Genomic DNA, 20,320 nt, shown 5'->3' with positions numbered 1-20,320 from the left:
TTTATAACATTAGTTTATGTTAATAACGATATTTATGTATTAATTTTTATAGTTTGGGTAAAAATGAGTCACTTAAGACCGTTTAGCCACGTTTATGTGCAGCCACCCCATCAGAACTGATCCTGTCCTAAATAAACATTAATGATTAAATGTGTTTATAAGTGAAATAATGACGAGGTTTTAGATTAAACAGATAATGCAGCGATTATAAACAGAGATGAGCAGTGACCTGGTGGTGAAGAGAAACAGCTGCTGTCAGAAGAGGAGGAGAGAAGTGATGAGAAGTCTTTTAACTCCTGATAAGAAGAGACAGAACTCATCCGAACTGAGCAGAAACGCTGAACACAGAGTTCTGAGTCACATCAGAAGTTCTGAAGAGAACCACACTGGTACTGAACAGGTAATTAAAAAGAACTTGTTATTCATCAAAGTCTTATATAGATATAATCACTGATCAGCCATAACATTAAAACCACCTCCTTGTTTCTACACTCACTGTCCATTTTATCAGCTCCACTTACCATATAGAAGCACTTTGTAGTTCTACAATTACTGACTGAAGTCCATCTGTTTCTCTTCATGCTTTGTTACCCCCCTTTCATGCTGATCATTCTCAGCACTGCAGTGACACTGACATGGTGGTGGTGTGTTAGTGTGTGTTGTGCTGGTATGAGTGGATCAGACACAGCAGCGCTGCTGGAGATTTTAAACACCGTGTCCACTCACTGTCCACTCTATTAGACACTCCTACCTAGTCGGTCCACCTTGTAGATGTAAAGTCAGAGACGATCGCTCATCTATTGCTGCTGTTTGAGTCGCTCATCTTCTAGACCTTCATCAGTGGTCACAGGACGCTGCCCACGGGGCGCTGTCGGCTGGATATTTTTGGTTGGTGGACGATTCTCAGTCCAGCAGTGACAGTGAGGTGTTTAAAAACTCCAGCAGCGCTGCTGTGTCTGATCCACTCATACCAGCACAACACACACTAACACACCACCACCATGTCAGTGTCACTGCAGTGCTGAGAATCATCCACCACCTAAATAATACCTGCTCTGTGGTGGTCCTGACCATTGAAGAACAGCATGAAAGCGGACTAACAAAGCATGTAGAGAAACAGATGGACTACAGTCAGTAATTGTAGAACTACAAAGTGCTTCTATATGGTAAGTGGAGCTGATAAAATGGACAGTGAGTGCAGAAACAAGGAGGTGGTTTTAATGTTATGGTTGATCGGTGTATATGCATATGCATAAGGTCCTGGGTTCGATCCCCAGGTGGAGTGGTCTGCGTCCTTTCTGTGTGGAGGTTGCATGTTCTCCCCGTGTCTGTGTGGGTTTCCTCCGGCAGCTCCGGTTTCCTCCGACAGTCCAAAGACGTGCAAGTGAGGCGAACTGGAGAGACAAAAATGTCCACGACTGTGTTCGATATTAAACTTGTGAACTGATGAATCTTGTGTAAGCAGTAACTACAAATAAATAAATAATTACATTTGGTGTGAAAGTCTCATATAAATAGGGCTAGTTCGACTGCAGTTGACAGAACCTATTGCAATACAATCTGAGAGTCTTGCAAGCTCTGAACAGATCTCAACTGGCTCAGAGACTAAACTGTAATCTGTTCGTGTTCTGCCACGAATTAGAACACAGACGTCACTGTTTGCAGTCAAGTGAGCTTTACGTGTTCAGCACAATGTTAAACTATCAGGCAGGACGTTGAAGCTTGAAGGCACCAGGGTGTTCCAGCAGGACACCGACCCAGAACTTCCATCAGTTTCACAAGTTCCATCACATTTTGTTATTAAATAAAATCCCCACAAATTAAATGAAAGAAATCAAATGTGTGTTTTATTGGTAAAGATATAAAAAAAATGCATTTTTTTATGTTGAAGTATGACAAAAGTATTTGGACACCTGACCATGTTCTTGTTGGACATTCAAAAACTTCTATGTGATCTTTTTAGCTAGAGAAACAGCTGCTCTTCTGAGGAGGCTTCTCACAAGACTTTAAAGCGTGTCTGTGTGTGGGAATTTGTGCCCATTCAGTCCAAAGATGGCAGCATTTGTATGGCTGGGTGCTGATTGATAAGTTGGTGTTCCGGTTCATCCCAGAGCTGTTGAGTGGGGCTGAGCTCAGGGCTCTGTGCAGGACGCTGGAGCTTCTTTACACTGAGCTTTTCTTCATGTCTTTATAGACCTGAAGAGGGCCTTCCCCAAACTGTTGCTGGAACATTTTGCTGTGAGGGATGTTTAGTCTTCATTTTCTAAAGTCTCTTGTATAATCGGTGTCTTAAATAATGTAATAATTATGAATTTCCGAGTATAACGACGTGCTTATTATTATTTTCTTGATTATTTTCAGTGCTACAGTGACAATGAGGATCTTTTCGACGGCTACGACAGCATCATCGCCGACAGCTCCTTCCTCGCCAAACTGGAAGATGTGGAACAGACTCAAGAGGAGCACGGAAACCCCCGACATGCGATCAAGCACCCATGTGAGGAGGATCTCACAGACTCCATCTTCATCGAGGATCTGCCTGAAACGTCTCTCGGGGATTTACCCAGCTCTCAGCTGGCCTTTCAGCAGGAGGTGACCGACCTCCATCATTATCATCGGGTCACGGAGAGCACTTCCACTTCCACCTCCACCTCCGCTCCAGATGTGAGAGACCTGAAGCGGACCGCCGTTCCCGCAGATGTTCCCGAGAGGAGCAGTAAAGCGGGTGTCAGGGCGAGGAGAAGCATGGCAGACCAGCTGAAGAAGGCCATGCTGGAGAACGCCGCCTCGTCCAACACCGTTTCCAAGACGGCCCTGAACAAGGAAGCGGTCGTGAGCGCGGAGATGAGCGTCGCCGTGCAGGCCCTCGGGTCCGTCCCCGCCGGAGGAGACCTCGGGCCTTTCTTCGGCCTGCCGTCCAAAGTGAAGGACCTGATCATGAGGCTGAAGAGAATCCAGGATCTATATGGTGAGCGTTTCACAACATCTCCTGCTCACAGTGCAGAGGAACCTCGATTTAACGGATTAAAAGGGGGGAGCAACAAAAGGAAAATAAAATTCCTTTAATAAGTTTGATCCTCGTCTCTTTCAGACTGGCAGAAGACGTGTCTGAGCCTGGACTCGGTGCAGCGCAGAGGGAATCTCATCTACTCTCTACCCACCAGCGGAGGAAAGACTCTGGTGGCGGAGATTCTGATATTTAAGGAGATTCTCTGTAGGAAGAAGGACGCGCTGATCATCTTACCGTACGTCTCCCTGGTACAAGAGAAGGTAAATAAAGTCGAACTGCTTATACACGGGCATAAAAAATACAAATTATAAAGACAAGATCAAACGAACAGACAGAAACATGATACCTGTCTTGCCTTAAAATGACACACACGTGTTAAACATGGCATTAAAATCCAAATAAATAAATAAATAAATAAACACGGGCGCTAGGGTGGCACAGCGGTAAATTAAATATGATCCAGGGTTCGAATCCCACAGCGGTGCTATCAGCCTGTCGGGCATCTACATCCACGTTCACGATGATTGGCTACGTCCGGGACTCTGCAGTAGATTGGCATTGCACCACTTGACTCCAGGGAAGCTGTATACACCACAACCCTGACCACACTGACCATCCGCAACATTAAACGCACATTTATTATCTCGTTACGATATACCAGACGGGATTCGAACAGTCGGTTCTTGACGTTGGTGTTTTGGACGCATTTGTAAGGATCTGAGTGGCTTTGCCGATTGGGGTCAGACAGGGGTCAGAGCATCGCTGACAGCAGGTCCTGTGGGGTTTTCTACCAATACTGGTCAACAGAAGGACAACCAGTGAACCAGCGACAGGGTCATGTGACCGAAGTGGCTAAATCCCCAATGGTTCGTCATTCTTGCTGGTTTGTAACCAGTGAACCTGTAATGCAAGGAAGCGGCGGTCCTAGCGTCACCATAGTACCATTGCTGATTGTTTAACAGAAATAAAATCCTGGTTTTCGGCAAATCTCCTAAAATTAAACAGTGATAAAACTGAGGTTCTCCTCGTTGGTACTAAAACAACATTATCCAAAACCAACAGTCTGTCTATTGACATTGACAATTTTTCTGTTATCCCCTCAACTCTGGTAAAGAGTTTGGGTGTCATCCTCGACACTACTCTATCATTCCAAGCCCATATCAATAACATTACCCGGTCTGCTTATTTCCACCTACGTAATATCAGTCGTCTTCGCCCATCTCTTACTCCACATACCACTGCCATTCTTGTTCATAGCCTTGTCACTTCCCGTCTAGACTATTGTAATTCTCTCCTTTTCGGTCTTCCACACAAATCTCTCCATAAGCTTCAACTGGTCCAAAACTCAGCTGCCCGTATTATCACTAGAACCCCTTCTTTCCACCATATCACTCCTGTTCTGTCACAGCTCCACTGGCTCCCGGTCAAGTTCCGCATCGATTACAAAATCCTTCTTCTCACTTTCAAGGCCATCCATAATCTCGCTCCAACTTATCTCTCTAATCTTCTCACTGTTGCTACTCCCTCTCGTTCTCTCAGATCTTCCTCCTCTATTCACTTTACTGTACCCTCTGCCCGTCTCACCACCATGGGGAGCAGAGCTTTTAGTCGCTCTGCTCCCCGAGTTTGGAATTCTCTGCCATCTGAATTACGGAACATAAGCTCTCTCCAACAGTTCAAATCCTCACTTAAGACTCACCTGTTTAGGACAGCCTATAACACCTGATTGGTGCTTTTGCTGTGTCATAGTTTTAACTGTTTTAATTGCTGCTTGTTTGTTTCTTTGTATTTTATTGTTGTGGTGATTGTAAGGTGTCCTTGGGTGTCAGAAAGGCGCCTATGAAATAAAATGTATTATTATTATTATTATTGCTTACCCGCCGTTGAGGTCACATTATTTGACGGTAACAGATGTTGGTGCAACATGCTGCATAATAACCGTACATAACAGATAAAGCAAAACAGGGCTCATCCTTCGTCCGGCATCATCGCTGGGCTCTCAGACCAGTGGAAATAGGGTTCGACAGAGCTGGTGCCATTTCCACTGGTGTTGTTGGTTGAACAGAGATAATAGATGCACGAGGTGGGTAAAGGCTAGTCCATGCGGTCCAATCCCACCAGTGTGTGTGACCGGTCCATTCTGAGCCCTGTCCACCATCGAAAGCGCCCACAGTGGGCATGTGACCATCAAACCTGAAGAATTATTATTTTTTATTGTTTTAGGTCCGAGGATTGTCGAGTTTCGGCATGGAGCTGGATTTCCTGGTGGAGGAGTACGCCGGGAGTAAAGGAAAGTTCCCCCCAGTGAAGAGAAGAAGCAAGAACTCGCTCTACATCGCCACCATCGAGAAAGGGCACAGCCTGGTGAACTCCCTGATCGAGAGCGAGCGTCTGGAGAACGTCGGCCTGGTGGTGGTGGACGAGGTAGGTGGCGCCGTCTCACGGTCTGCTTCGTACAGGGGGCACGAGTTCACAAGAGTTCCAAACCACCTGAGTTCCAAACCTGCTTCTAGAATGAAAGAGAAGAATTTATATACACTGTTCGGCCAGAAGTATTTGGACGCCTGACCATGAGCTTGTCGGACAGACCTCTGAGTGATCCTTTCAGCTAGTACTACAGCCGCTCTTCCGAGAAGTATGTCTGTGGGAATTTGTGCCCATTCAGTCAAAAGATGACTGGGCAGCCTCAGTCGATGTTCCGGTTCATTCCAAAGCTGTTGTGTGGGCCTGAGGGCAGGGCTTTGTGCAGGAAGCTTTTCTTCATGTCTTTATAGAGCTTGCTTTGTGCACAGGAACAGGAAAGGGCCTTCCCTAAACTGTTGCTGTAAAGGTGGAATCATGTGATTTCCCTTATTTAATTGATTTATTACACCAGTTAGCAACTGTTGAGGCTGAAACATGTGAATTCAGTAATAAGAAGGGGTGTTCTAAAACTTTTGATCATAGTGTGTTTAAGTGTGTGTGTGTGTGTGTTGGCGTCTTGTTTAGCGTGTAATCCAGACCCATCATGATCCTGATCCAGTATGACACACCGAGTGTGAATGAATTAATGATGTATAATTATTATAATGTTATTATTATTATTATTAACATTATGTAATTATTACACAATAATTTTTCTCTTTGTGACGACGTATCACCGTCAGCTTTATTTTAATAGGAAATTCTGCTCACAGTTGCAGTGAATTTTATTAATGAATCCTTTTATTTCTGTATTTTCCGGATCACGTTCAGCTCCACATGCTCGGCGACGGCAGCAGAGGAGCGATTCTCGAAATGACTTTGGCGAAGGTTCAGTACATCAGCAGTGAGTAATTTTAACCACAGATCAAAAACTGTTTACAGTATTTTACATGAAATAAAAACACTATAGTACACTATAATCTCCACCACCACTTTAAATCTCCAGCAGGGGGCGGTGTTCTCCTACATACAATTAAAAATGGTTATTATTCACTGGTCAGGGTCACAGTTCCAGCGTAGAGCACTTGGAGCAAGTCAGAAAGACCCTGAATAGAGCGCTAATCCGTTCCAGGGCCACGTCTGTGTAGACACCTGGCCGGCCGATAGCTTTGCTGAGATTCGAACTCGGATCTCAATGGTGCTGGGCTAGCGTAAAAGATCGCTGTGCCACCCGAGCGCGTTATAAACCCCGAACGGAAGCCATAGACGTCAGTATGGAGTCGGACTGCATGTTAAACTCTATCGCTTGGGTGGCGTGACAGAAATTTGGGTTCGAATCAGGGCTGGGCGGTATATATTTGATACTGAAAATGACCATATTCGTTATATAGAGTATGCCTAGGATACACAGGTTAGCATTTGAGAACGTTTAAAAGAGCACAAAAGCGCTGTGCTGCGTGCTGTCTTTCACGCATGAGCGATAAAAACAAGCCTTTTCAAATGAATCATTCATAGGAATCGAATCAGGGAGCTGTGCTCTTATCTATGGTGAAGATTCATTCGTTTTTATTTTGGTGTCGTGCGTAAACAACTCCATGGATCTGTGTGCATGTGTTTCAGTGAATCAGTCGTGGTTCAGGCCTTGATAAACAGCTGTATAAACCAATCACAGCTTCCGAATTCAGATTTTGGGCGGGATTTCAGTTGTTCCTCTAATCCAAAGCAAGATTCTTCAATGTGCGTCATGAAAAGTAAGAAAAGTGGTAATGAAAAGCTCTCTCTTCATTGGTTGTGGAGGTATAAATGACAGCTTAGGTAACAAATTAGCATTTCAAAAGCATATCAAGCCCTAGCCCCAGTTCGAATCTCAGTGATGCTATTGGTAGACATGATTGGCTGTGTCTGTAGGGGAAGAGGAGAAACGGACGAAGCCCTGCGAGGGATTGGCGCCCTATTCAGAGGTATTTCTGCCCTGTGCCCCATGTTTCCCACCGCCACCCTGACCAGAATGAAGCGCTTGATGAATCAATTGACGTTCCACATCACTGCTACTGTTTGTTTTGGACAGAAAGCACGCAGATCATCGGTATGAGCGCGACTCTGGGGAACGTCTCGGACCTGCAGAGCTTCCTGAAGGCCGAGAACTACAGCAGTGACTTCAGACCTGTAAATATCGCTCGCTTTCACCATACACACACTGTACAGCCAAAAGTATGTGTAAAGAGGGCCACACACTGAGTAGAAAAAGTGGAAAATCCATTTCTGCAGCACAGTTGCGCCCTCTGCTGTGTGGTCCAGGTGCCTGCACTAGCAGTGGACGATCTGCAGAGCCTTAGCACGTCTCTCCGTACGCCATGCTGCTCTCCAATAGACTCCATTGCGTGTATGTGCGTGTCTGACGGGGCGGGTAATGGTCTCAGCCCTCCTCAGCATGATTTCGATGTGAGGGAACTGGAGACGACTAACGTTTGACGTAAAGGCCTGGCTCGAGATCGGCATTCCAAATCATCCCAAAAGTGTTGAGTAGGGTTGAGTTCGGGGGCTCTGTGAGTCCACAGGTGTTCCTCCTTATCAAACTTGATGGACTAGGTCTTTATGGACCTGGCTTTGTGCACACAGGCAAACATTAAAGGGCCTTCCCTAAACTAGATCAGAATAGCCTTAATTCTCATGCTACCTGTAGAATGGAATTAAAAACGGTCCCAAACTTGTAGGCATAGCGTTTATTTTCCAGAATTGCAGGTAATAATTAGGAGGTGCGCCTGTGTCCACATACTTTTGGCCATGTGATGGGTCTACGTGCCTGAGCCCGCGTGCTGCTGTGTTTCAGGTAGAGCTGATCGAGTACGTGAAACTGAAGGACGGCATATATCGGGTCGACCCGAAAGAGGAGCAGTGCTTCCGATTCTCACGCCTCCTGAAATTTAAGGTAGACCAGCTAAACCAGTGCCACCTTAAATCCATCAGATTCCCGCAGCGTTAATAAACGTAGATTTGAACGTGTTGTTTTTTGGGGAGTGAACCCGAAACCTTCGGTGCTCGTTGACGTCTGGGTTCAATTTCCCCGCAGTACTCCAGCGGAATGCAGAAGATGGACCCGGATCATGTGATCGCTCTGGTGACCGAGGTGATACCCCGGCAGTCGTGTTTAATATTCTGCGCCACCAAGAAGAACTGCGAGAACGTCGCTGGGATGATCTGCAAGTACCTGAATAAGTAAGTACACCCGTGAAGTATTGGGACGCCCGCATGAGCAAGATCTAGAAAGACACTCAACGGCTCTGGAATGACCACTTTCTGACCACATTGCGCTGCTGTCTTTATATTTTCGGTTGGAATGCTCTACTACTCTCAGCATTGATACTGACATGTTTACCAATCCCAACAACAACACTGCACCTGCTACACTCCACACAGACTACCACATGATTGCCATGATAAAATCATTGCAGGGCTGAGAATGATGTACCGTCCTACCATCAGTGGGGGTCCTATAGACACACGTCTTCTCCGACACGTGTGCAGGACCAGGGTTTCTGATAACTGGTGCAATTACGTCCTCTGCTGGCTAATTGATGGTGCCTGTGCAGAGTTGAGGAATTATGCTGATCAGGGTGTGGCTCTCTGTACACAAAGCTGATCTGCATATGAACTCGCCTCATGCAGGTGAAAAGATGCAGTCGGTACTGAGCACGTGTCGGAGGGGGCGTGTGTCAGTTGCGAAGCTCCTCAGTCAGCAGTGGAGGGTTGAATCATCAAAAATCATCAAACTATCAAAGAGTAAAGATTCTTTCGATCTTCTGAGATGAAAGGTTCAGGTGATTAAAATGGTTTGATGTTTTTTTTTACAGAGACTTCCTGGAACACAGACAGAAAGAGAAGGCCACGTTACTGGCTGAGCTGAAAAACAGTGGCAACGGGGCTCTGTGCCCGGTGCTGCAGAAGACCGTACCGTTCGGCCTGGCGTACCACCACAGCGGCCTGACCAGCGACGAGAGGAAGCTGCTGGAGGAGGCCTATTCATCTGGGGTGCTCTGTCTTCTGGCCTGCACCTCCACACTGGCAGCGGGCATCAACCTCCCTGCCCGCAGGTCAGTCCCAGGATTAACTGCGTATGTGAAGCGGTGGGTGGGTTGGTAGCGCAGGAGAACTTATACGTGTGATGATTTCGCTCATCTGTGTTTCCCGTGTGTGTGTGTGTGTGTGTGTGGTATATTTAGGGTGATCCTACGATCCCCCTACGTGGGCGCGGACTTCCTAAAGAGGAATCAGTACAAGCAGATGGTGGGGAGAGCGGGACGCGCCGGGATCGATTCCATGGGCGAGAGCATCCTGATCCTGCAGGACAGAGACAGAGAGCGGGTGAATATCTGCGCCCCTCCTTCTGTACCCGTTATACACCGGTTACACCACATAGTTGCCGTCCGTGTGGGCCTGCGGGGTGAGACGTGTCTAGAATCCAACTGGACTGTAGACTATAGGTCTATAAGGGTCCCCAATTTACACTGCCTTGTTAGGACCAGAACCAAACCATGAAGTCCAAGGATCTGTAGAACTGCAGAGCTGTGGATCTTTATTATTGATTTGTATCAATGCAAAGATCAAAGTCAGGATTAAAAAGAACATCTGAGGCTTTGATCATTTCCAGTACCACAGCATCCTCAATCATTTTTCTCTTTCAAACTGGGCATCTGGACAATACAGGCTTTTGTTATATACACTATATTACCAGAAGTATTCGCTCGTCTGCCTTCACACACACATGAACCTGAGTGACTCCCATTCTTAATCCACAGGGTTTAATATGATGTCGCCACCCTTTGCAGCTATAACAGCTTCAGCTCTTCTGGGAAGGCTTTCCACAAGGTTTAGGAGTGTGTTTATGGGAATTTTTGACCGTTCTTCCAGAAGCGCATTCGTGAGGTCAGATACTGATGTTGGACGAGAAGGCCCGGCTCACGGTCTCCGCTCTAATTCATCCCGAAGGTGTTCTATCTATCGGGTTGAGGTCAGGACTCTGTGCAGGCCAGTCTAGTTCTTCCACACCAAACTGGCTCATCCACGTCTTTATGGAGCTTGTGCTTTGTGCACTGGTGCGCAGTCATGTTGGAACAGGAAGGGGCCATCCCCAAACTGTTCCCACAAAGTTGGGAGCATGAAATCGTCCAAAATCTCTTGGTGTGCTGAAGCATTAAGAGTTCCTTTCACTGGAACTAAGGGGCCGAGCCCGACTCCTGAAGAACACCCCCACACCATAATCCCCCCTCCACCACACTTTACACTCGGCACAGTACAGTCAGACAGGTACCGTTCTCCTGGCGACCGCCAAACCCAGACTCGTCCATCGGATCGCCAGACGGAGAAGCGCGATCCGTCACTCCAGAGAACACGTCTCCACCGCTCTAGAGTCCAGTAGCGACGTGCTTTACACCACTGCATCCGACGCTTTGCATTGTGCTCGGTGATGTAAGGCTTGGATGCAGCTGCTCGGCCATGGAAACCCATTCCATGAAGCTCTACACACTGTTCTTCAGCTAATCTGAAGGCCACATGAAGTTTGGAGGTCTGTAGTGATCGACTCTGCAGAAAGTTGGTGACCTCTGCACACTATGTTCCTCAGCATCCGCTGACCCGTCCTGTCATTTTACGTGGTACCACTTGGTGGTTGAGTTGCTGTCGTTCCCAATCCCTTCCACTTTGTTATAATAGCACTGACAGTCGACTGTGGAACATTTAGTAGAGAGGAAATTTCACGACTGGACTTGTTGCACAGGTGGCATCACGGTACCACGCTGGAATTCACTGAGCTCCTGAGAGCGACCCGTTCTTTCACTGATGTGTGTAGAAGCAGTCTGCCTGCCGAGGTGCTCGGTTTTATACACCTGTGGCCATGGAAGTGATTGGAACACCTGAACTCGATCATTTGGATGGGGGAGTGAATACTTTTAGCAATATAGTGTAGGTATATAAGAATATCACGTGCGTTCGGGTGGTGCAGTGGTCTAACAGTCTGGAACTTGCGAGTTCGAATCTCAGCAGAGTCACCGACCTGCCCGCACAAACGCGAATCCGCTATGTTTGATGAAGGGAAGGTTGGCCGGGGTCTTTTTCAGCCTCTGCGATGTCCGGAACTGGTCCCCGACAGGGTGTGTGTGGTGATCCGTCTCTTTTTAATCAAATCTGACTTTGTGCGATGGCAGCAGATTCACAATCGGGAATTGGAAGTGACTGGAAGTGAATTTGGGCACGAATTCCCACAGACGTACTTCTCAGAGGAGTGGCTGTCAAGTGTCCTAATACTTTTGGCCACATAGCAGAGGTCACAAGTGTACAGGGGATATACAGCTTTAAGTCATGGATGCAGGCTTTCTGTCTATGAATGCGCCGATGCTGAGTACCATTTATTGTTTTGTTTTGAAGGCGAAAGACCTGGTGTGTGCACCGGTCGACAACTGTTACAGCAACCTGCTGCATGATGGAAGTCGAGGTCTGCTGAGTCTCATCCTCTCCCTTATTGGCCTCAATGTGAGTAGCTTCTGTAAATCTGAATACTGAATGTAACGCTGTTCCTAGCGTAGCGCTGTTCAAGATAATTCTGGAAATAAATAAATCCTTAGGGTTCTGCTAAAATAAGAGGCTAATTTTATTTCCTTAATCCATATTTCATGCACCAAATGTATCTTAAATCGGTCAGCCGGGGTGTTTTTGCGTGTTCAGATAACCCGTACAGCCGATCAGCTGGTCGAGTTCATGTCTGGGACTTTACTGGGTGTTCAGGAGACTCGGGTGTGTCAGCAGAAGAGCCTGAGAGAGCTCACGCTGGAGTCCTTAGTGGTCCTAAAACAGAAAGAACTCATCTACACGTCAGAGACGCCCCACCAGACTGAGCTACACATCACCAGACTCGGAAAAGCGACGTACAAAGGTGAGACCTGACATTGTTAGGGTAGTGGGTAGTAATCAGAAGGTCACTGGGTCAAGTCCCACCTCTGCTAGGTTGTTATTAGTGGGCCATCAGTTGCTTTGATTGTTTTGGGTTGTAGTTCTTAAGTGTTGTGCACAGAGCCCTGACCTCAGCCTCACTCACCAGCTCTGGGATGAACTGGAACACAGACATTAGTGCCCAGCCATACAAATGCTGTCATATTTCGAATGAATGGGCACAAATTCCCACAGACTTATGTCAAAGTCTTCTGTGAAGCCCTCTCAGTCGTGTGGCTGTTCTAGCTGTGTGGCTGTTCTTCACGTTTTGTGAAGACACCCGTCCCTCTCAGTCCTGTTCCGTGTTTTTGTCCTCTCAGGTTCTGTAGACCTGAACTATTCTGACGTCCTCTACAGAGACTTATCCAAGGGTCTGGAGGGTCTGCTGCTCAACAGCTTCCTTCACCTGGTCTATCTGGTCACTCCATACGACATGGTGTCTCAGTGCAAACCGGACTGGATGATCTACTTCAGCCAGGTGAGAGAACGTCCACAATCACTGGAAGCGCTTCTCAAAATTATTTCTGCTTTAAAAACGTCATTCAGTGCAGTACAGCCAGTAAAGACAGAATTCCTGACTGGTGCACACTAAAGAAGTGCAAAAAAATATAAGAATTTCTGGGTTTTCATTGAATTAATAACTCAAATTAATTAATCAAACCATCAGAAACTGAATTCTGAAGCTCTGATTGGTTTATAAAGTTGTCCTTCAACTTTTGGAGCTATTTGTTTATGTTCCTGCATCACGTGTTCTCTTCCAACTGAATCACCATTCTGAATCAGAGTGAATCTTTACCCTAGATAAGAGTACAGTGCTGTGAATTGATTCCAAAGAATGATTCATTTGATTCAACAATAGTCGCTTTCTGACTCGTTTAAGCCGCTATTCAGTCCGGCTGTGGAGTCTGGGAGAGTTTTAGATCCAAAAACGCACAATTTTATTGTATAATGACACTCTCAAACACAAATAATTTACGTAACATGTTTTTGTGCAATATAGTCTGTGTTTTGTTGTTATAAAGGTTTGGGTCTTTAGTCCAACTTTAATTACTGACTGATTCACACTGAAGAAGTGCAAAAAATAAACATTTCTGGGTTTTAATTCAATTAATAACTCAAATTAAACCATCAAAAACTGAATTCTGAAGCTCTGATTGGTTTATAAAGTTGTCTTTCAATTTTCTGAGCTATTTTTTTTATGTTCCTGCATCACGTGTTCTCTGTAAACTTCCAAATGAATCACCATTCTGAATCAGAGTGAATCTTTACCGTAAATAAGAGTACAGCTCTGTGAATCGATTCCCAAGAATGATTCATTTGATCAGAGTCGCTTTCTGACTCGTTCAAGCAGCGATTCAGTCCGGCTGTGGAGTCTGGGAGAGTTTTAGATCCAAAAATGCTCAATTTTATTGTATAATGACACTCTAATATACAAATAATTCACGTAACATGTGTTTGTGCAATATAGTTTGGGTTTTTTTTTCCAGTTAGAAAGGTTTTGGAGACCAACAAGGACTTTAGTTACTCTAGATTAGAATGAGTTTAAAGCTATTTATACTCTCTGAAACTTTGGATTAAAAAATTGTGAAAAAAAAAATCGCTTACATTTTTGTGTATTTTATCATTATTTGAGCATGGTAACATATCATCATGGTCTTTAGCTGTTTTTTTAATCATCTATGGTAACACACAAGCACCTTCTTACAGGGGAAGTTGCACCAACTTGCCATCTATGCAAAGCTAGACTAACAATTAAACACATACTGACTAAACACAGAAAGACTGAAATTCCTTAATGAAAACATATTATAATTTGTTTTAAATGACGTAGACTCGGGATACAACCTATGTACCGCTGTATAAATAGCCTCAATGTGCTGATACGGCGTTAAAATCAAACAATTAATCAATCAGTCAATCAATTTATCTTCTATGGGGTTTTCTGTAACATTAATGTGTAAATTTCCTCCTAATTCCTCTTAATTTATGAACTTGCTGAATAAAAAGCCTTAAATAGACCTAAAAGTTTTGGGGGTAATAAAAAATACACACAAACTCGATCCATGTAGGAACCCGACCACTCGATAGCGCAGCTTAGATTCGAACCCAGATCTCAGCAGTGAGCTAGGCACTGCACCACTGGAGTGCCTGAATGTTGTTATTCCTTCATACACAATCATAGTCGCATCAACTGTTTGGAATCATTGAGGTTGCAGAGCCTATCGTTTATAATATTTGGAACTGTTTAATAATAGTTAAGAAGTTCAGCAGCTTGTCCAGCCTTCTAAATGGACCTAATGTCTCTTATCTTAAAAATCAAACCCACAACTAATCCCTCCCCGATTATGTTTTATTAGTTAACGAAATTATCCGCTGCTGAACAGAAGATGGCGGCGACTATCGGCGTTCCCGAGAGCTTCGTGGCTCGGAAAGCCGCTGGACAGAGTGTGAGAAAGGTGAGACCCTGTTCATCTGATCATCTAACATCACTACACTGTATGGACAAAAGTATTGGGACATCTCTTCTAATTACTGAATTCAAAAAAGTTTAATTCAATTCCATTGAGGCCCTCTGGACCAACACCAGCACATACAAGTGCAGTCACCTTTTGACTGAATGGGCACAAATTCCCACAGACACAGTTCAAAGTCTGGTGAGAAGCTTCTCAGAAGAGCGGCTGCTGTCCTAGCTAAAAAGATCTCATCATTTTTGAAATGGGACGTCCGACAAACACAGTTGTAGCCTAGTGGTTAAAGCATTGGACTAGAAATCAGAAGGTCGCTGGTTCAAGCCCCACCTTGCCAGGCTGCTGATGTTGGGCTCTTGAGCAAGGCCCTTAACTCTCAATTGCTCAGACTGTATACTGTCACTGTACTATTTATCACTTTGGATAGAGGTGTGTGCTAAATGCTGAAAATGTAATTGTAAGCACATGGTCAGGTGTCCAAATACTTTTGGCTATGTAATGTATATAAATTAATTGTTCCTTGTCCAGGCAGCAGAGGTCACAGTTGCACCGTGTCAATGTAGCTCGGTTGACTTTCCTCCCTTAGGCACGGCCAGTTGTGCCTGTTTGGAGGCCCGGTCAGGTCGATAGCACTCCCCAGGGCTAACACGTTCATATTTAATCAGACGTTCTGATTGTGTGTGTGTGTGTGTGTGTGTGTGTGTGTGTGTGCGTGTGTTTCTCAGAGTGTGGACGTGGCGGTGGTGAACAGACTGTACTTGGCGCTGGTCCTTTACTCCCTGCTGAAAGAGACCGACCTGTGGAGCGTCTCTGACCGGTTCCGGCTGACCCGAGGCCTGGTTCAGACCCTCATAAGTTCTGCTTCGGCGTTCTGCTCCTGTGTGCTGCACTTCACCGAGGTCAGGTCACAGAGTTCACTCCTCACACCGCTGAACTGACCGCGGTCCGGTCCGGGTCATTAACGGTAACGTTAGTGTATTGGTTGGTAGAAACCTGTTCACCCTCTCGAGGTTAAAGACTGCAAGTGGAGACTGCAGTGCCAACAATGCTGCTCCTACTAGATGGGATGGAAACCTGGCGTGTTTAATTGAATTCTGTGTTTGTATGATTAAATAAATAGGATTTAAACAAAAGTGTCCTTCAAGCCACCCAAGAAGGACGGGGGTCCCTGCTGAGTCTGGTTCCTCTCAAGGTTCCTTCCTGTAATTTTAAGGGAGTTTTTCTTTGCCACTGTCGCCCTCGGCTTGCTCAACAGGGGTTTTTGGTCTGTTGGTCCTGGATTCTGTAAAGTTGCTTTGAGACGATGTCTATTGTAAAAAGCGCTGTATAAATAAAGTTGACTTGACTTGACTAGCACTGTCGCCTCACAGCAAGAAGGTCCTGGGTTCGTTTCCCAGGTGGGGCGGTCCGGGTCCTTTCTGTGTGACGTTTGCATGTTCTCCCCGTGTCTGCGTGGGTTTCCTCCGGGCGCTCCGGTTTCCTCCCACAGTCCAAAGATGTGCAAGTGAGGTGAACTGAAGATACTAAATTGTCCATGACTGTGTTTGATATTAAACATGAACTGATGAATCTTGTGTAATGAGTAACTACCGTTCCTGTCATGATGTAACCAAAGTGTAAAACATGACGTTAAAATCCTAATAAATAAATAAATAAATAAATAATCGTGTGCAGAATGCGTGGGAGAATGCGCTCACTGTTTTCTCCATATTTTCTATTTTTGTGTCGCTGCAGGAGTTGGAGGAGTTCTGGGCGTTCAAAGCCCTCCTGACCGAGCTGACCCGCAGACTGACCTACTGCGTGCAGACCGAACTCATCCCGCTCATGGAGGTGGCCGGAGTCATGGAGGTGTGTGATCAAGCGTCACGTCTGCTCGCCAACCACAAACCCACCGAGCCCACGTCAGCTGCTGCTGATTCACTCCTGGTGGTTTGTTCAAGTGGAAGTGAAAACGTTCCTGTCTGGGTTTTATATACACCACGTTGTCGAAAGTATTCGGACGCCCCGGCTATTTATCGAGATGGGGTTGTCAACCCAACCTTTCCAACACCATGTCCAAAAGCTCCATATTTATGGCCAAGGTTTTGCAATGATATTTCCAACAATGTCCACATACTTTTGGCCATACAGTGTATATATTTTCCTCTCTTTTTTCTCCCAATGTGGTCATTTCCAATTCCCATCTTAAACCACCTCTGTTCTGGCCATTTGCCAACCGCTTCTTATCACCTGTCAGTATTGGGTTCCCACACTGAGCCGTATCGGGTACAGAGAGCCACGCTAAGCTCTTTGTGACTCCTGGAGATCGTGTATTGCTCGACTATCATTTACATTTGCATATCCAGTATTTTAGCTGGTTGTATCCCAATTTTGAGCAATTAGACAAGTAAGGGCCTTGCTCAGGGGCCCAACTATCAACCATCTGGTCCAGTACCCTACCCCTTGAGCTACCACTGCTGTGCATGTGTACTAGTATGTGTATAAACCTAAATCTGTGCATGACCGTCCTTTATTTCCTTTATGTGTTGTAGTTCCGTGCCAAGCAGCTGTACGGCGCCGGGTACAAGACGCTCGCTCATCTCGCCAACGCCGACCCCGACGTGCTGGTCAAATCCGTGGAGAACCTGTTCAAGCGGCAAGCCAGGCAGATCGTGGCGTCCGCTCAAGTACGTTCATCTAAACATCTCTTCATCTCACCTACACTGCGCAGTTAAATAAAACAGAATAAATAATAATATATAATAACTCAGGGTGAGAATGGAAATACACCATATGATCAAAAGTATTCGGACACCTGAGCATGAGCTGGGTATTAAAACAGACCGACCCTCTGTGTGATCTGTTCAGCTAGAACAACAGACGCTCCTCTGAGAAGCTTCTCACAAGATTTTGAAGTATGTCTGTGGGAATTTGAAGATGACAGCATTTTCATGCTGCTCAACAAAGCCTCAGTTGATGTTCCGGTTCATTCCAGAGCTGTTGAGTGAGGCTGAGGTCACACGGGTTACCATTGGAGTACGTTGAAAACAGCACAAAAGAAATGTGCACACACACACCACATCGAATGCAGTTTGCTGAGTCAGTGAAATACTGTGAAGAGGAGTAAAAGTTTTATCTTTATTAATGTACTGTACAAAAACTACTTTTTATTTAAGTAGGGCCTACAGAATAGTTTTTATGTTAGAAGTAACAAATTTACTAAAGTTACAGTCTGTATGCTGGATGTGCAAGTGTCTTATGTTTATTATTATTATTTTAAATCTCACTTATACAGTTTAATAAGTACAGTTATAATACAGCATGATCTTTTGGTGTTACAAATAATACTGATACTTTAACATTATACATTGTTTAGGTTTTTATTGTATCGTATCATATATGAGATGAGTTTCTTAGTCACATCGACCAGCCCTTTTACAGACACAAAGCCACTCCCTGTAGATGCCCGGATGAAATTCAGCAGTGTATCGGTGCTCGTTCTTATAAATCGGATCCCGAGCGGGTCGTACGCCATCGCCAGGCATTTTAATCTCGCGTCACGAAGGAGCTTTATGGAAGTCCAGGTTCAGACCTCTGTTGGAACAGTGATTGTAATATTTCTTCAGAACATTAGCGGGCATAACTGGCAGTGCCTGCAGCAGACACGTTTCTGCGAGGGCGTGATGACCGGACTTTGTGGGCGGGGTCTTCAAACGCTGTGTAAGGACTCTGATTGGTGGATAGAGAGGCGTCTGTGCAGAATGCATGGGTGAAAAAAGGGTTCCGCTAAGGGCTGCGTGCGGGTCGGAGGAGGCGTGAGCGGCAATATACCCACCTCGACCGCAATCAGGGATCCACCAGCAGCGGAAGACAGATTGACTATGATAAATTGGGAAAAAATGGGAGAAAATGCAGAAATAAAATAGAAAAAAATATATAATACAGCATGATCTTTTGGTGTTACAAATAATACTGATACTTTAACATTATACATTGTTTAGGTTTTCATTGTATCGTATCATATATCATCACTTCTCTAAAGGATATGGAGATATGAGTTTTTTTAATTATCTCGCCCAATCTCACGTCACATCGGAGCTTTATGGAAGTCCAGGTTCAGATCTCGGTTGGAACAGTGATTGTAATATTTCTTTAGAACATTAGAAAGTAAATTTAGGAGGAACTAAAGGTTTTAAAAAAGGGGAACTGATCTATTTCTACTCAAGAACAGAAGTACAGTAATAGACCTCATTATACTGGAGACATAATAATAATAAATTGAGTCATGAATTAGGAAAATGGGCTTCTTTCACATCCCCAAAAGACCTTCATCCTTCCTTCTACACTATATAGACAAAAGTATTGGGACACTCCTCATAAATATTGAACTCAAATGATGTGCACAGCTGGAATCATGTCATTTAATTTATAGAATTCATTTATTACACCCGTTAGCGATTGTTGTGGCTGAAACACATGAATTCAATAATTAGAAAGGGTGTCTTGATACTTTTGGCCATATAGCGTACTTATACACCTTTAATAGTTCCGGTGTGTGTCTCCTCTCGTGGTAGATGCTGTTACAGGAGAAAGCCGAGGCTCTGCAGGAGGAGGTGGACGAGCTGCTGATGCTCCCCGCTGATCAACCGTCTATATAAATATAGAAATCTGTACCCGTGTAATTATTATCAGTGTGATTTATATTGTATAATGTTTATTTTTGTATATATTCGTCATTTCTAGCTCACGCGGCTACATGAAATAAAAGTATAAGACCGTGTAACCTGTTTCCGTTCCTTCATTTCAGTTTTCAGTTACCCGCCACGCCCCTACTAGATACTGGACTAGTAATCAAAAGGTTGCTGGTTCAAGCCTCACCACTGCCAGGTTGCCACTGTTGGGCCCTTGAGCAAGGCCCTTAACCCTTACTTACTTAGACAATATACTGTAACTGTACTATAAGTCGCTTTGGATAAAAGTGTCTGCTAAATGCTGAAAATGCAAATGAGTGAAAGTGAATTTTCTATTTTTATTCATTTTCTAAATTTTTTCTACTCCTATTAAATTGCCACTTTGCTCTCGATGCTCCTGTCCCCACCTCTGACCGTCACACGCCCCCCCTTCCACAGGTGCACTGCCACCGACCGCTTCTTTTCACCTGCTAGCCCTTTGATGCACAAGCTAAGCAAACCTCTTCTAATGCACAACATGGGTGGAAAATGACCCATATTCGTTTCCTATGTTATTTCATGTATTACTGAGTATCTTTTGGGTATATATTTTGAAACCATTTAATGTTACATACTAGAATATGTTAACAGCTAGCAAGCTAATAGTATTGGACATATTCAAGATTCAAGAGCCTAATAGAATAGAATAGAATAGAATAGAATGCCTTTATTGTCAATGCACAGTGCACAACGAAATTTTTGAGCATCTCCTTGACGGTACATGTATGTACACACAGACATATATACAC

General features: G+C 44.9%; 2 protein-coding genes across 2 annotated transcripts in view; one reads left to right on the top strand and one right to left on the bottom strand.

The window, feature by feature from the left end:
- rpl17 (ribosomal protein L17) overlaps positions 1-7,376 on the bottom strand; it is a 172,607-nt gene extending 165,231 nt beyond the window's left edge. Inside the window, exon 1 of the mRNA XM_063012046.1 lies at positions 7,367-7,376. The gene's annotated coding sequence lies outside the window, so the exon portion shown is untranslated. The remainder of the gene's footprint in view (positions 1-7,366) is intronic.
- helq (helicase, POLQ like) lies at positions 48-19,624 on the top strand. Its single transcript, XM_063012032.1, has 18 exons — positions 48-400; positions 2,362-2,968; positions 3,092-3,270; positions 5,234-5,434; positions 6,245-6,317; positions 7,482-7,579; positions 8,244-8,342; positions 8,484-8,629; positions 9,265-9,504; positions 9,634-9,775; positions 11,834-11,938; positions 12,131-12,338; positions 12,715-12,872; positions 14,752-14,850; positions 15,588-15,761; positions 16,597-16,710; positions 17,394-17,528; positions 19,416-19,624. Exons 1-18 carry the CDS (start codon positions 218-220, stop codon positions 19,497-19,499), a joined length of 3,045 nt encoding a protein of 1,014 aa, XP_062868102.1. The 5' UTR covers positions 48-217; the 3' UTR covers positions 19,500-19,624.
- The last annotated feature ends 696 nt before the right edge of the window (positions 19,625-20,320 follow it).

This window comes from Trichomycterus rosablanca, chromosome 16, assembly GCF_030014385.1.
Source record: "Trichomycterus rosablanca isolate fTriRos1 chromosome 16, fTriRos1.hap1, whole genome shotgun sequence".
NCBI lineage: Eukaryota > Metazoa > Chordata > Actinopteri > Siluriformes > Trichomycteridae > Trichomycterus > Trichomycterus rosablanca.
This window is presented reverse-complemented; position numbering and strand designations above follow the sequence as displayed.